We start from the raw sequence: 18,040 nt of genomic DNA on the forward strand, positions 1-18,040 counted from the left end.
TCAATACTGTTATAGAAACATTTATCCCTGTACACAGTAGTGATCCTGATTCATACCTCAAAGTACTTTGTGCACAGTTATTACTGAGTTATGTGACAATTTGGAGTTACTTCAAAACATGCTTTTGCATCCTCTCATACGGACTTTTGGACAAAGAAAATAGACCTTTAACACTGCCTGTGAAAGTAAAGAGCATGATAAGGAAGTGTTTATACTGGCATGGAGCCAGGATGAACTATTGGTTTTCAAGTTTTGGTTCCTGAGAGAAGACATGTCTTCTAACCTAATGAGCTTAGAAAAACACTGCTCTCTTCCTTCAGCTGTAGACTTAAAATACTGTTACTACATTCCCTAGTGGAGTGTGTGTTTTTAGTCATGGGTAAACAACAGTTTCTTATGTTTCTGGAATTGTTCAGGTTTTCAAGCAAATATTTCTATAAAGACACTCACATTTTCAGATATTTTGTAAAAATAACTACAAACGTGCATGAGGGGACTGATGACAAGATGTTTTCCCTTAATGAACCACCATAAAATTTTCCATAAGAACCCCAAAATAGATCATAATGAATTCCTTGTTACAAATTCTCCTAGGACAAAGTGGCACATTTTTAAAAGTGGGTTGCCAGGAAATGAAATCTGGCAGGGGATGGGGTGAGTGGGATCTAGAAGGAAGTTAGTTTAAACACTTTGCTTTTGCTCACTTGCTTGGATTTAAAGGCTGAAGCTACTGTACTTCAGTTAGGAAGGAGCTGGGTTAGATATTTGCAAGTCCAGGCAGGAGGGCTGGGAGCGTGCAAATCTAGCAGCTGGAGTGTGTTGTGGTAGCTGCTTTCCTGTGCTAAGCTGATTTACTTGTTTAAGGTCTGACCTCATCATCCTGCCAGTATGGGTTCCCACCTACACTGTTAGCTGCAGCTTTCTGCTTCAGCTGGAAAGCTAGAAGTATTCACAGTATACCACAGACAGCGGGGGAGGGGGGAGCAAGAAAGACTGCTCTCGGCACTGTGCTTTTGTTAGTCCTACAGAAGAGGCAGAGAAACAAGAGATAACAAAGGCTGTTTCCTTTCTGTGAGAGAAGGCTTTTGTCTTTCCTCCTGCAACGATGTCAGTGTCTGGCAAGAAAGAGTTTGATGTGAAACAGATCCTAAGGCTACGCTGGAGGTGGTTTAGTCATCCTTCTCAAGGTTCGCCCAACACTGGAAACTGCCTTCAGCAGGAAGGATATGAGCATAGAGGGACCCCGGTTCAGGGCAGGTTGAAGAACCACTCTCGGGACAGAAATGGACTGAAGAAAAGCAATAGTCCTGTCCACCACAACATACTGGCACCAGTGCCAGGATCGGCCCCTGCCCATCAAAGAGCCCTTCAGAATTGGCACTCACAAAACCTGATAGAACATCTTCGATCAAATGAAGATACTCCTAAAGCAGTTCCAGAGGAGAATTTGTTTAAAGAAGCTTGTGAGAAACAGTCACAAGATTTGGAGATGATGGCTGATGACAATACAGAAGATTCTACAGCAAGGTAGGAGTTTTCGAAAATATAACAACAAAGTCATAGCTTAGGTTAACTTATCCTCTAAAACTCTTATTTAATGTTTAAATAAAAGTGTTATAATAATCTCTGAATCTGTATGCAGCCAATCAGGGTCTCCAAGTAACCCCCTCCTTTAAATCTATAAAGGAAAATAGTAATAATACATTCATTTTGATAATTAGTGGGATATATGCTTTAGAGTTGTGAGTTTACTTTTCCTATTCCATTCCTATTCCATTAAGAATACTGTTTCAGTTCTAAGAGATGTTTATTATAATTGCTAATTTTCTGTATATATCCTCTATGGCTTGAATGTTCAAATAGTTATGATTTTTTGTACAAGTGTGATGAATTATATAGAACTCTTTCTGACTTTGTCAGGCCAACTCTGACAAAATACAAGCTCCGACTGCTCAGCACATCCTTATCTGCTCCTTAGTACGTGGTTGCTATATTGACGCTTGATAAATGTTATCTTTATGTGAGAGTACAGAACAGTTTCCTTTGGCATTTGAGATTTATTTCAAGTTGTGTTAGTTTCATAGCTAGTTTTCAATTATGAAAATATTTTGCATAAAGCAAGTAATGAAATGTTGCTTACAGCAGTGAGATCTTAAAGTAGGAAATGGAACATGTCGGGTGTTTCAGAATATTAAAATTGAATAAGAAGTGATAATAAAGTATAGTTTAAGTATAGCTCATAAAATATTTGACTTTATTTTTCTGTCCACCAGAATTATTTGACTCGAAGGAAATTATGTTCCCTCCTCTAATATTGTCTAACATAACTTAATCTAGTAGATCTTTACTTTTTTTTTTCTTTTTTCATTATCAGATTTTATTTCCCCAACATGTTGTAGACACAATTAACGATTTTGGTAATGTAATTAAAGTGTAAAAGAGCTACAGAAAAAGGTATTTTTGAAATGTCTTAAATTTTATAGCAGTTCAATGTGAAGGTATGCTAACTTATTTAGAAATCTGGATATTGTGTATACTGTGTATCTGTATACTGTGTCTCTACATAAGTTTAGAGGAGAAGGACTGGCAAATTTGCTTCTAGATATGTTTTTGCAATATATCTACCTGACAGTTCCTTGCTTCCATAATTTCAAAACATAATCAATAGAAAAAACAGCATAACAACATTATGGCAAAAGACAAAGCAACTGTGCAAAATGATACTTTTATACGAACTCAGTCTTTCTGTATGAAATGTAAATAATGAAATGATTTTTTGAAATGAATTTAAGTATAATAATAGATTGTGATACAGATGTCTTAAGAAATAAAATGTGTATGTAAGAATTTTCCTAAATATTTTTGTGATTACTCCAGAAAATGCTATATAACTTTTGGGATTGCAGGTTGTACTTAGTACAAATACTTGGATTTCAAAGTAATATATAATCTATACTTTAGATTCAGCAGGTTTTCAAATTATTTCCCCTCACCATGAACAACAATTTTAAAAACTGCTGAATTTGGAAGTTAATATTAAGCGCATTTGACTCTGTTGTAGAGTAATTTAAATTATCCACTGTGACTTCCTGACAAAATTCTTTGAGGATCCCTAAACTGATTTTCCAGCATGAGAATATATTTACAATAAATTAGCTGCTAAATAAAAATGCCAGATAAAATGTCAAATATAAAGTGTCACCAAGTAATATTTTTTAAATATATTTCTCTTTTTATTTTATTCTTGATAGTGTTCATGTTCTAAAAAATTTTCTGTTAAATATCATATGGTTACAGTGGAAAGTTAATATTTTCTTAAAATAAATACAAGAAGTGGTTTTATAGATGTGCCAAGGATATTTTAAGCAGAACAGAAGGGGTAAATTGAGGACCTTATTAATTGAAATATGATGGTTTATTAATCTATCATTACCCATTCTGAATTGTTTCATCTTGGGTAAAGAGAGTTTGATAAGGAACTCTCTTATTCCCTGTTTTTCTAATGCCTCTCTTTTTCAACAAAATTGAGAAGCAGGAGGAAAAAATTCTGCGAAGTTGGCAGCAACCTGTTATCCCCTCAATAGAACTCTTGTGGTTAAAAAAACAAACAAACAAAGAAAAACGGCAGTCAGTGTGGAGAACACAAGATGGGCTCTAACACTTGGGGCAAAATAAAGGTCTTTAAGCCATCCTGCTTCCTACAAATATTGCAGGGGATTAATAGAGAGAATGGACTAAATTACTAGCATGTAATATAGTTGAATAAACTACCTTTATTACTAAAACAGATAGTAAAGCCAAGGTATTAAAGTTATATTAATATGTTTTTATGGGATTTAAAAACCCCAATACATTCCTATGTAATTGAAGTATAGTATGTACTTCATTTATGAGCAACTCTGTATCATGATCCCACACCGTGAGTATGCATCTATCAGTATGCCTGTCATCAGAGGTCTGGGCTCAATTATCATTTTCTTTATGTCCTAGTTATCTACTAATTCTGCATCTTGGCTTCCCCATAATGACCTTGCTCAACGTCCTTTCTTTTCTTTATTTCATCCCTAGAATTCCAAAAATCAGAATATTTTAAGTGTATTATGATTATGCCTGTATATTACAGAATATTTAGTTATAATATTATATATATATATATAATATATAATATATATTTTAACTGCTCATAAAGAGATGATTGCCTAAGTACCCAGGTGTATAAAGTGGTAAACTGCATTTGCCAAGACAAATGCGGTTATCTCCTCATTGCGCTTGAGAACATTGAATAAAATGCTGATGATCTGCGTATGGGCCCAGAACAACATGCCCCAGTGAAAAGCTGGAGATTCACAGGGGTGTTTAGTTTTAAAGAATTAGCAGGAATGGGGATCATACCCTCATACTACCTGTTGCGGCTTTTGGTCTTTGCATAAATTACTAACTGTATGATATATGATTTTGTATATCTTTGCCAGTATTGCACTGTTAGACAAGACTCCAAATTCCCTCCTTTTGAGACCTTTTCAATTTTCAAGTGAGCTTGCCTAGAAAAAAAAAAAAAAAGAGCAGCTGGCACTATATACTTTGATATCCCAAAGAAGGGGGGATTGGATGAATAAGACTTAGAATTAATTAATAATTCATTCCACAAATATTGAGCACCATTGGGTGTCAGGCACACTTCTAGGCACTGGGGATAAAACAGGATCAAAACAGAGAACGTGTTTTCATAGAGTATACATTCTAATGGGGAGAGAGAGATAATAAAAATAAACCAAAATGTGGTACTTAAGTGGTTGTAAGTAGTATGAAGAAAAAATAATTAGAGAGAATAGAGTGAAGAAGGGATACTCCTTCAGATAGGGAAGGCCTTTCTGATGAGGTAATATTTGAGCAGATCTAAATGAAGTGAGGTCATCTAAATGAAGAGGCAGCCATGAGGATGTCTGACTCAAAAATTCAAACAAATGAGAGGTTACTGCTGCTGTGCTACAGGGGAGCCCCTAACCTCCATCCATATTTTTTTTCTATTCACATCAATGCCACATGTCCCCACACAGTCCATTGATTAATGTTCCGAACACCCTTAACTGGTGAATTCAAAAATGTGTCCTGACTTGTTGTTCATTATAGTGACTTTAAGATCACATGCATATCCCATGGTCACAGAGGCGGCTTTCCAGCCATCCTGTTAACCATGGTGCCATTTTGTCCTCTGAGGTTCTAGCTATTCAGCCAGCAGACCATATGCCTCATGTACAGTGGCCCCTGTGTCCTTTGTGAAAATGGACACACGATGGTGTATTTGCTTTCTTAACAAAACAATTCAGATAGGGCCAAAGTGTATTGTGCGTCTTTATCCTCAACACAGATACATCTGTGATATGGAATATGCTTGGGAAATATTTATGCATAAGAGAAATCTTAAATAATGAAGCCTATTGTAATATCTTTTCTCATAAAGTAAGAAGTAAGGTACCTGGGTATTTACAAGGAGTGCTTTCCAGGAAGACAGAACAGCAATTTCAAGAGCCCTGAGATGGGAGTGTGCTTGATATGTTTAAACACAAGGAGGCTAGTGCAGCTGGAGTAGGGTTTTCAAAGGGGAGAGTGGTAGCAGATGATTTTGGAAAGTGGTAACAGATGATTTTGGAAAAGTAACAATAATAATACAATATTAAAAATAATAAGAAGTACCTTTTGTAGACCTTTACTATGTTCCAGGCACTAAATATTTTACATATATTTTCTCATGTTCCTAAGGAAAATTTTGGAATGTAAATGTAACATTCACATCTTTCTCTGGGTATTATTTTGTTGGATATCTGTTGTTGCTGTTGCTTATCTTCTTACAAGACAAAAATAATGTGGCCTTCTAAAGTTCAGAACTAGGCCTGCGTTACTTAATTTCACACTGCATTATTCAGTAGAAACTGTTACTCCAAAGGAAAGAATAAGGAGCTAACTACAGTTTTATTGTTGTTGTTAGAAAATTTAAGGTTAAATCCTTTTGTCGATGGGTTAAAATGTACCATATAAAACTACATAAGTTATTCAACTGCTTTACTAAATTTAGAATATTTTAACATATAATTTAAACTTAGTGCAATGATTCCTAACATTCCTAATTCCTAATGGAACTTATGTTGGTTGATTTTAAATCCTTGCTACTCACAGCCTCTTTCCTGAGAGTGAGGTACCATGGTCCACACGACTCATTCTTAACGTTGTGGTATTGCATATATATTCAAGTTAACATTAGTTAAAATATATTTAATATTTGAGAAAATCGGGACTCCTTTCCATCTAGGCATCTGGCAATATGTTAGGGCCATGTTTCTTTAAGTATTATGATTAAGCACCTCTAGTTATTTCTGATATTTGAAAGATAAGAATCATTTTTCTTCTGCATTTGGAAATATAAATAAAGAACTTAAAGTATGTGGTACTACTTAATATGTGACTTCAGGAGCAGCATATTAATTGCATTGACCTGTTACACATTGCTTAAATATTCAACCACTTAGTACTTTAAAGTTTACTTTTTAAACTTGTATATCTCCTTTCTGATTTTTGTAAGACATCTACCCCTTAATACTAATCTTTTTGATTTCTTTCCTATGACCTTATAAGTAAAAATAGTTTCAATGCTATATATATGCACATATACACACATGCACATACATACACACATATGTATACATGTTTATGTGTATATGTATATCAGTGTGAAATTCTTATATTTGAAGGAGATGAAAAACTAAAATTGAAGTGGAGGACTGGGGAACACTGGATCCTTAATAAAGAAACATAAGTCAATATTCTGCAAGATGAATCTGGAATATCTTGTGCCATAAAGTAGAAAGTCCTCAAAAAAGTAATCATGGGGGTATGTCAAAGGGACACAGGAGCCAACTGAAAAAGCTCCTAATGGCCAAAGCTGGAACAATATTAGCAAACAAACAAAAAAAAAAGTATTATAAACCTAAGTAAAAAATAAACATTTAAGTCTGTATTGATATAAATCAATGATTAAATAAATAAGACAGAAAAAGCAAATCTCTGGTGCAGAAGAATTTGAAATAATTTATGTACATACTCTGTCCTCAAGGAGGTGGAGCTGAATTAAGTGTGGGCTGCACATAGTGACTTCTTTTCAAAGAGTGAGTATAGCATGGAAGCGTGGTGGGGGAAGAGTACATTTACAGTGGAGAAAGCTGAAGAATACTCTCTCAGCCAGGTAATCAAGGTTAACATCAAAACTGCTCAGTAGTGTTGACAGTATATATACTTGGTATGATGTGATGAGAATGGCACTTTACTTCTGTCTTCTGCCTCCATAAAACCCATCGCCCCCATCCCAATCTAATCATGAGAAAAACATCAGACAAATCCAAATAGGAGAACATTTTTCAAAATGCCTGGTGTTTAATCTTCAAGCTGTAAATGTCATCAAAAACAATAAAAATCTGAGAAACAGTCACAACCAAGAAGTGCCTAAGAAGACATGATGAATAAATGCAATATGGAAAAGGAAAAGGACTTTAGGTAAAAACTGAGGACATCTGAATAAAGAATGGACTTTAATTAATAATGATGTATCAAAATTGGTCAATTAATGGTAACAAATGTGCCAGACTAGTGTAAGATATTGATAATAGGGGAAATTGGATGTGGGGTTTATAGGAACTCCCTATACTATCATTATACTATCCCAATTTTTCTTTAAAAATGTACAGTATTTTAGCAAAGACTATCTTAGTAAATAGATTTAGTAAATAAATACTAGAAGACCACCCAATTTTAAGAATTGAGTACGTTATTTGTTTGTTATTTGTTAGTTTTGTTTATTTTTGTTCTTTGGCAACTGAATAGAAGGATACCGAATCAAAATCAGTGGGCTGTTACCTCCTCCATGCAAAAATCTTATACATTAGCAACAAGATTTTATCCTAAGGGCAATCCTAGGGAAATCAGCTAAAGTTCTGTTAACAACTAAAAACTACATGCAATTTCAGTTCCTAACCCCATGATCTTGATTCTATCATTTGGTTTGGACCAACTTTTAAGGGCATAGCAATTAATAAAGTCATAGTTGGGTATAAATAAACTCATTTTTATTTAATCACTCCAGAACACCGTGGTTGCTAATGAAGTGGTATATATTTACTGGAGCTTTCAAATGAAAATATGGCCTGCCACTTTTTTTCTATTTCTTCATATTACTGTCTGTGGTTTATCTCTTAGGAGGAAAACAATGGCACATATAAAACAAACTTCTTTATATAAAAATCTTTATTACTCCATGCTAAAATGAAAAATACAGCCATTGAGTATATTTTATTCATGGTGATTCCATTCCATTAAGATTACAATTTCACTAAAGAGAATGGAAAATGTGTATCCCAGTGGTTGAGAAATAAGATTTTGTAAATAGACTTAAAAAGAACTATCTAAGAAAATGTAACTAAAAGTGAGAAAATCAAAATCAAATAGTTTTCATTATCTGATGTTTTAGGATGGAAAAAGTATTACTGAAATTTTATTCAACATAAGGTTTTACTCTGAAAAAATTGTAAAATAATTATTTCCCAAATAGATATATAGATATAATACTGGCATTTGCACTGGAGGAGAGCAATACCAGCGATCATGTTTATTGAAACTATCAGAAGTGAATGCTTTTTTACTCCTGGTTAACTTTTCTTAGCCCGTTACTGTTAGTCAAAGTGGCTTATCCTTTTCATGCTTTCAAATGCTATTGTACAGAATGTAGATCTGTTGCCCTCCTTACACACTGTGTATTGCTATTGCTTCTTCAGGAGCCATACTATACACCTTGCAAGTGTTTTTGGCAGGTCTTTAACATGTGATTGGTTCTTGGTCATTCCACTTTTAGCTCATTCAATAGAAACTAACTGTTAAGTCTTTTGTCCACAATTTCCCTGTATAACTAGATTGCTTCAACACAGTGGCATTTAGATGTCCTTTTTTGGCTAATGTTGATTACATTGGCTATAACAATACTAATAAACAATTGCATGTGTAACAGACTGTCACATAACACTTTAGGCAACTCTTTAGTCTGAATTCTGTTGTAACATTCAACAAGCCAATTGCTTAAATAAGATGTTGATATTCATTTGTTTCCGCCATTCAACAAGTGTCTATTGAATCCCAATTGTATGCATTATGTTTTCTTAGGCACTTTAAAGATGAAAGATAAATAATAGATGTTGATTCCCACTTGATACTTAAAATACTATTGGGGAGATAAAGTGCATCCACTTGGAAGGTTTATGGCAATAAAAAAAAAAGAGTGTATTGCAAAAACAGTTTAAGTTGCTTGGTCATTGAAACCGCTAGGCATTCAAAGACAAGAAATAATTCTTCTGACCAGAGCAATCTTAGAATGCTTCATGGAGGAGCATGATTTGAGATCAGTCTTAAGGATGGATAGCGTTTTGATACAGATATGGGGAAGAATGAATTCTAGGTAGGAGGACAAACACAGTACCTTGAAAAAGGCACTGAAACATAGAAATTTAAGGTGTGCTCAAATGGCAGATTTCAGTTTGGCTGAAGTGAATGATATACATTGGAGAATAGTACAAAGTTAAGCAAGAAAGGAAGGTCAGACATAGATTATGGGAAGATCTTAAAAGATAGAATAAGGAGTATCTGGACTTTATCTTAGAGGTCTGGGTTTTTTAACCTCCAAGAATTTATTGAAATATTTTGTGTCTGTGAATAATTTTAGGGAGAAATTCCACTTGCTTTCCTCAGATTCTCCAAAATTCCATTACACAGGAAAAACAAAACAATGAATGGTAGCAAAGAAAGCATGTTAATAGATATAATGCTTTAAGGGAAAAAATGTGGTGAGAAAAAATAGAAAATATAGGACTTGACATGTGGAATATCCATTTAGGATGTTTAGATTTTAAAAAGTATGATGCTTTTTTTTTTTTTTATCAAGGTCTAGTTGAATGGGATTCCAGGACTCTGAACAGTTCACTATACATTTGAATAAGTGATTTTTAATTTTCAAAAATATCTTTTTAGCTTTATTTTATTTTTATTGTGGCAAGAACACTTAAATTGAGTTCTATCCTCTCAACAAAATTTTAAGTACACAATAGAGTATAGACACAAAGTTGTAGAGCAGATCTCTAGAACCTATTCAAGTTTCATAATTGGAACTCCATCCATTCAACAACAACTCTCCATTTTCCACTCCCCCCCAGTCCCCGGAAACCACCATTCTACTCTCTGTTTTTATGAGTTGGATTATTTTATGTACTTTATATAAATGAAATAATACAGCTTTTGTCCTTCTGTGGCTGGCTTATTTCACTTAGCATGATGTCCTCCAGGTTCACCGATATTGTTGTATAAGGCAGGATATCTCTAAGGCGAATAATACTCTATTGTATGTATATACCACATTGTCTTTATGCATCCATCTGTTAATGGAAACTTAGGCTGTTTCCATGTCTTGGATATTGTAACTAATGATGCAATGAACATGGCAGTGAAAATATCTCCTCAAGAAACTGATTTCAATTTTTTTAAAGATATATACCCAGAAATGTGATTGCTGAACCCTGTGGTAGTTCTATTTTTAATTTTTGGGGGATGTTCCAAACTGATTTCCTTCCCAGCGGCACCATTTTACATTCCCATCAACATTGTACAAAGGTTCTGATTTCTCCACATCCTCGCCAACACTTGTTATCGTTTGTTTTGTTGTTGTTGTTCTTTTTATAATAGTGTTTTTAACAGATTTGAGATATCTCACTGTGGGTTTGATTTGTGTTTCCCTGATGATTAATGATGTTGAGCACCTTTTTATATACCTGTTGTCCATTTGTATGTCTTCTTTGAAGAAATGTCTATTTCTTTGCCCATTTTTAAATCAGATTATTTGTTTCTTTGCTATTGACTTGTGTGAGTCCCTTGCATATTTTAGATATTAACCCTTATCAGACAGATGGTTTATAAATATTTTCTTCCATTCCATAGGTTGCCTTTTGAATATTGATTGTTTCCTTTGTTATGTAGACACTTTTTAGTTTGATGTATTCCCACTAGTCTATTTTCATTTTTGTTGCTTGTGCTTTGGTATTATATCCAAGAAATTATTGCCAAGACCAATGTCTTGAAGCTTTTTCCCCGTGTTTTCTGCTAGGAGTTTTATAGTTTCAGGTTTTCATTAAAATCTTTAATCCATTGTGAGTTGATTTTTGTGTATGCCATAAGGTCCAATTTCATTATTCCTAAGTGTTTTATTCTTCTTGACACTTTTGCAAATGGAATAGTTTTCTTAATTTCCTTTTTAGGTAGGTCGTTGTTGGTGTAGAAACAGAAAGGATTTTAAATGTTGATTTTGTATCCTGCAACTTTACTGAATTTGTTGATTAGTTCTACCAGCTTTTTTGAGGAGTCTTTAGGGTTATCTACATATAAGAGCATGTCGTCTGCAAACATAGATAATTTTTCTTCTTCTCTTCTGATTGGGATAACTTTTATTTCTTTTTCTTCATAAATGCTCTGGCTAGGACTTCCAGTATTATGTTGGTTGTAATGGAGTGTGGGAGGCAGATCATTTTCAGAGACGCTAGTTTAATGAGCTATACCTGGGGCAATTCTCTTTCCTGTTAGTGCAGATAGAATCTTGGACTTCACTGTGCCCAAGAATCATCTGGGGAGCTTGTTAAAAATGTAGTTACTCAGTATCCACTACCAGAGAATTTAACTTATTAGTTTTGAGGTGAGATTTAGGAATCTGAATTTTTAACAAACTTCTGAACCAAACTTTAAAAAACACTTCGTCAGCTCCTGCAAGCCTAATTTGTCAGGATTCCTATAGGATCCTAATACTTGATATATTTGTAAACATGCAATAAATAAAACAGCAAGGCCTTATATAAAGTATAATAGATTATAAAGCATAATAATTGATTGTACTTTATATACAGAATTGTAGATACACTTGAATCTATGATTTACATTAAGTTCTCAAATGTTGACCAAGAAAATGTTTTAAAAATAGACAGCAGCATTAATTTAGCCTTTCATTCTTCCGTGTGTAATGAACTTTATTAAGTTCTGTGAAAGGATGGCAAAGGAATAAAAACATATATCCTACCCTTATGGAGTTTCCAGTTGGAATGGAAAAACACAGCCTCCCAATAAAAGTTTTAAAAGCAGTTACAAGGCAGCAACTCAGTTCAGATCTCCTAGTGTTTAATATAGAAGCTACCCAGGATAATTAAGATGGAAGTAGGGTTAATGACTCAAGACTGTTGAAATGCAAACATAGAAAATTTAATCCAAGAATAGCAACAAATTTCAACCACATGGAAAATTTTTATTATTGTTAATGTTTCAACTCAGAAACAGACACTTTACCATCATTGTGGTCCCTCAACTCTCAGGTGAGGTATTTTGAAGGTTGGACAATGATTACTAATATAATGCTATATATACTATAGATACTTATTGAAAATACTGATTATATTTTGGCAAACTGCCTGCAGACCTGCTTTCCCCCCTCAGTTCTCATAATTAATTCACTGTTCTTCTCTTACTTTCTCCTTACTTTTTTTTTTTAGTAATTGAGAGTTGCTCTCTTCACCTTCTATGTTTTCTTTGCTCTCCATATGAGGTAATACATTCAAAGTACGTAAGTATAAAATTGTAACCCAAAACAAAAACAGTAAAAAGGAGAAATTGTTTTTTGTCATTCTAAGTGAGCTAGAAAATGAGATGAAAAATTAAGCCTTTCTCTACAAATTATGAATCTGATTAAGATAATTAATATGTTAAGTAATCTCCTTTCAGAAGCATTTGGCTGATCTAAATAACTTGTCTTGCTTAAGGATAAAGCAAGTTTGATAGCAATTAGTGTACATCTTACTAATGTATCAATATCAAGATGATTTTTATTTCTATATTAAAGAAGTAAAAGTACATACATTTGAATTTGCCACATGTGATCAAAGCAAGTATATATGCTATAATTATTTTCATAACTACTATATAGATGAAGAAAAAGGAAATTTATGCTCTGAATTTTTTATCCCTTTTCATTTGACTGAAGTTTATAAAAACTGCACATTTACAAATATCTTAGGATTTTGGTTAGAAAGGACTTTTAAAGAAATGGACAGGTGTGGTAAAAGCCTAAAACATAGAATGACTATAGCTAATTAGTGGCAAAACTGTAACTATAAGCCAAATTTCCTAACTCCTGGACTTTAACCATGCTCTTCTCTTTTATTTTTTAAATAAATTTATTTATTTATTTATTTTTTGGCTGTGTTGGGTCTTCGTTTCTGTGCGAGGGCTTTCTCTAGTTGCGGCGAGTGGGGGCCACTCTTCATCGTGGTGCACGGGCCTCTCACTATCGCGGCCTCTCTTGTTGCAGAGCACAGGCTCCAGACGCGCAGGCTCAGTAGTTGTGGCTCACGGGTCCAGTTGCTCCGCAGCATGTGGGATCTTCCCAGACCAGGGCTCGAACCCGTGTCTCCTGCATTAGCAGGCAGATTCTCAACCACTGCGCCACCAGGGAAGCCCCACGCTCTTCTCTTAATAGCATATTCAACTACTTCCTTTTGATAAGTTTATGAGTGTGCAATCATCATTATAGCTGATGTCTAAAAGTGCCTATGTTAGCCTGTTTACAGAATTTCTTACAAGTAAATACATGAAATAATTTTTACACTTCACATCAGATAACTGCCACATCAAAGACATAAATTAGGACATTTTACATACCTTTTTACCATAAAAAATAGTTAAATCATCTTGTTCATTCTACTGTTTGCAGAAAATATCTAAAATATTCAGTCATTTTGAGAATAGATGTTTTGCTTTGTAAATTGTCTGTCACCACACAGGGGCTTCTCCATACACTCAGGAGTTCAAGAACAACACAAAGAGTGTCTCTGGTCAAGGAATCATCTACTCTTTTGGCTTCTGCCCATTAGTAGTATGGGTAATCAAGAAATGAATGAGATCATATTTATGCTGTTATTCTTAAGTAGATCAATGTTGCAACTTTATTCAAAGATGAGGAGGTAATTCAAATAACACTGACAGTTTCTCTGTAAGCTAACCAACAAATATACTAAAACAATTAGGCCCTATTCTCTTATTTTCCTCTCAGCAATATAAAACTGGTGATAAATATATCTATGTAAAACATTTAAGATAACTTTTAAAGTTATCCTGCAACTTTTTCTTCTTCAAACCCAAAAAGTCTTAAAATCCCCTTTCTTGCCCTCTAGATAATTTAGTTAGTCTTCTGTTGACAGCTATACAACTAGTAAGGGTCTGGCTATCACAGAATTTTTTACTTTTGTGTTGAAAGAGGCTTGTAAAAATAAATGGATAAAAATTGCTGGTGGTACTAAAAGTTCTTTGCCATTAAAATGGGAAGAAAATACTGGCAAAAACATGAAAATTCATGAAACATCTGGTATTGCTTCCAGTCAAGCTTAAATAATAGTTATTTCCCCTTGCATAAAATTATTTCCTTTTATCCTTCCAGCATAGCATAGATTTTTACAGGTGCATGAGAATTCTAGTCATTATTTAGCTAAAACATCAATCTGCCAAAAAGTGTGGAAAAGGTTTATGTGGGGGACATATTTGGCAAAATTAATAAGTAGTGTTTCATTGTCTTTTATTTTGAATGAATAAACTGATAGTGTTTCTAAGGTTCTATTAAAGTAAAACTATAGAGGATAGCTGATTAAGTCATTCTTAAATAGCTTGATCATCACATACTGCTAAAATATAATTTAAAGTTGTTTGCAAAAGTTAGGATTTAAACATGTATATGTATTTTTTAAAATTTTACACTAAATCACATATATTAATTTATAGGTAAATAGAAACAGAATTTCTTTTGTTTGTTGAATGATGATTGCTTAATTCTGAAAATGTATCTAAGAAGCACTTATAAGCTAATGGACTATTAAGCATTTTTAATCATTAAACCATTTGCATCTTTAGTATTTTTAAGGTTTTTCTTATTTTTTACTAATGTATGCAGTACCATTAGTGAAGTACACTGAAGGCTTTAAATCACAGTATACATGAAATGGTTTATTAATAGTAGTGAGAACGGTATACACTGTGACATCAGAACACACTCTATTTATTGAATTCAAGCCTGTTATTTAATTTTTTTGACTTGTAAATTATCTTTATGTTGAGAAACATCTTAATCACTCATCTATGCTACCACTGTTACAGTGCTATTTCCCAGAAGGCTTGTTTTGACCTATGTGTGCAATCAAAAGAAATAAAACACATTATATCTAATACAATAATATCTCTTCTCCTCCCTACCTCCATCACCCTAGAAAGAAGAATGGCTCTTGAATTTAAAATAAGTGTTCAGATCACTAAGAGAGCCATTGAGGTCAAGGTCATACCTACACTGCTGAAAAATAATCAAGTGAATATGTGTGTAAAAGAGTAAACTAAAGATTTCTAGACATTTTCCAAGCTTTTTTGTTTTAGTTGATATGTTGGAACCAAGAGATCATTGACTTGGTGCAAGTTGTCCTTTAAAAGCACATCTCTTTGACTACATCAAGAAGATGTAATAAAAGATAAGATAATTTTTGTTTATAATATTAATTTGAATTCTAAAGAATATGTTCTCCAATGATTTTATTTTTTATATTTTACATAGTTTTCTAGTTTTTCAACTTTAAATGGAAATTCTGGAATGACTCTGTGACTTTCATATCAGAGGTCCCAAAATAGTATTCAACCTACACACACACACACACACACACACACACACACACACACACAAAATCTCTCTCTCTCTTTCTCACACACACACACACAGACACACACACACTTCCTAGAAAAGGTCAAGCTTTCAAAAGCCATGCCCTCATCTGAAGGTACAATTAAATAAATATGATTTGTTTTACTCATGAAACTCTTAAATAAATCTTAACTAGCTTAAATATCATGCATGACCTTCAGATTTTACTCAAGTATTTAAAAAAAAATTGTTCAATATCTATTTAATTATTTTTGTCAATAGCTATAACTTCATTATTCTCATTTAACGGAAACTAAGAGTACATGGCCAGAAAAGGGGGGACATGGGGAACTTTTATAATTATTTGGTTTTTATAATTAATTCAGGTATTCTAAGAAGGGACTACAGAGTGCTACAGAAGTCAACATGAATTAGGAGATTCTAATTTGAGCCTCAAACATGTTCTGGCTTATTAAGTCAGGGTTGCATCAGGAACCAACCATGTCAAAAGATCATGCCTACATAACTGGGTATGAACCATGAGTATTATTGATATTTATTTCTGGAATCTACTATATCCCACTAAAGTTTGCTAGGTATGGTAATTTGATTAGCAGAGCAAAAACATAAGTCAAAGTGACAGAATTGGCATTGAAAAAAAGTGGCAATTAAACTTTTGGAGGACTATTACTATAGTTAGAACATCTAACTAAAAGAGAGAATGATTTTTAGAAATTTTTACTTAGTAAATTCTACTCATACTGATCTCCTTGGGAATTAATAATCTGAACTCATTTTATTTTATTTCTTTAGATGTTTATTTTGTGGATACTCTCTAGAGTCTCAGGGTGAAATAGAAGGGAAAGCCTTAAATTCTGCCACAGTATATCACTCATGCGGTTTTGAGTATGAGCTTCACCTAGCTCTACATCCTTCATCCTCATTCGTTTGCCTTTCTCTTCTTAAATTACAAAGAGTTATGTGAGAAAACTTGGAAAGAAGAGAGATAACACTACGGATCCCAAAGCTGCACCTAATCTTGTATTTGAGTTGCTTCTCTTGCTGGACATTGTTGCCCAAACCTTTGACTTTCTCAGGTTTCATTAAAGAGCATAGACTCTTTAAGTACTAAAATTAAACAAATCACATGAGATGTTCATTTTACTTCCCTATTTTATAAATAATTATGGTTAAAATATGCATTAACATTTGAGAAGAGAGTACTGCAGAGTAGATACAAGAATTTGTCATTTTAATGAGATTAGACAATTCAAAAATGACCAAGAATATATAGGTTATAATCTGCATATCATATATGCAGTATAATATACAGTATATATATATATGTATATATGTTCATATATTCTTAGAAGTGTTAAAACTTTGAGTCATTTTTGGTTTAGACTGTTTTCATGCTGGTTTCTCTGGAATCTTCTATTGAAGACTTATCATTATCCAGTATCTGCTGCATTTAATAGAAGGTAGTAAGGAGGACATAAAACTATTTTTTCTCAATTAAAACTTTTTGTCATCATTTTTATTTAAATATAAATTTTTCCCCAGTATTTCCAGTTCCCTTTATGTCTCCTGCCTATCTGGAAAGTAGTTTGATCCCTTCTGCTAAAACATCATATTCATGGCAATTTATGTTTTGCTTGAAGTGTCTGATTTTTACACTCAATGATTTTTTTCTGGGATTCAGCAGTACTAAATGCCCTGTGTTTATGATTTTTTTTCATAATTTTCCATTTCTCTACAAAACATCTAAAATAATATGCAATTATAAAAATATACCTAGTTGATTTTCAAAGTGAACTGTGACTGAAAAGCACCAATGTAAATTTGCAAATATTAGTTTCTTGAATCAATATCTATGAATTTTAAGCAGGCATCATTGAAAGGTCAGACCTGAGCTTGTACATAATAATACTCTCTCGCTGCTGTGCCAAATGCAAACCAGTTTTCCTCCTGTCTCTTGATATTCTCTATGCTGCTGGCTGCAAACATAGAGAATAATTGTTAATTGTTATGGACAGCAGACAAAGTGTGACTTTGTAGTTTATTGTTTGTTCTCCTTAGAAGAATCATTATTTTCGTAGTCTACCACAGTTTGTATTTGATTTGCTTAAAATATCAGGCATCACTTATTTTGTAAAACCAATGGAAATGAAAAAGCACGCTAATGAAATGGCTAATACGGCGAAGAAAAAGTTAATTGTTATGAGCAATGGAATTTATCTTCAACTC

The 18,040-nt window shown here is 33.4% G+C and overlaps 1 protein-coding gene across 1 annotated transcript in view; it reads left to right on the top strand.

Moving 5' to 3' along the window:
• The first annotated feature begins 1,006 nt into the window (after positions 1 to 1,006).
• The window catches only part of KLHL4 (kelch like family member 4), a 104,418-nt gene continuing 87,384 nt past the window's right edge, over positions 1,007 to 18,040 (top strand). Inside the window, exon 1 of the mRNA XM_007187651.2 lies at positions 1,007 to 1,527. Within this exon, the coding sequence (XP_007187713.2) occupies positions 1,106 to 1,527 (422 nt within the window). The 5' untranslated portion in view covers positions 1,007 to 1,105. The remainder of the gene's footprint in view (positions 1,528 to 18,040) is intronic.

The sequence above is a fragment of the Balaenoptera acutorostrata genome, chromosome X (genome assembly GCF_949987535.1).
Source record: "Balaenoptera acutorostrata chromosome X, mBalAcu1.1, whole genome shotgun sequence".
Taxonomy (NCBI): Eukaryota; Metazoa; Chordata; class Mammalia; order Artiodactyla; family Balaenopteridae; genus Balaenoptera; species Balaenoptera acutorostrata.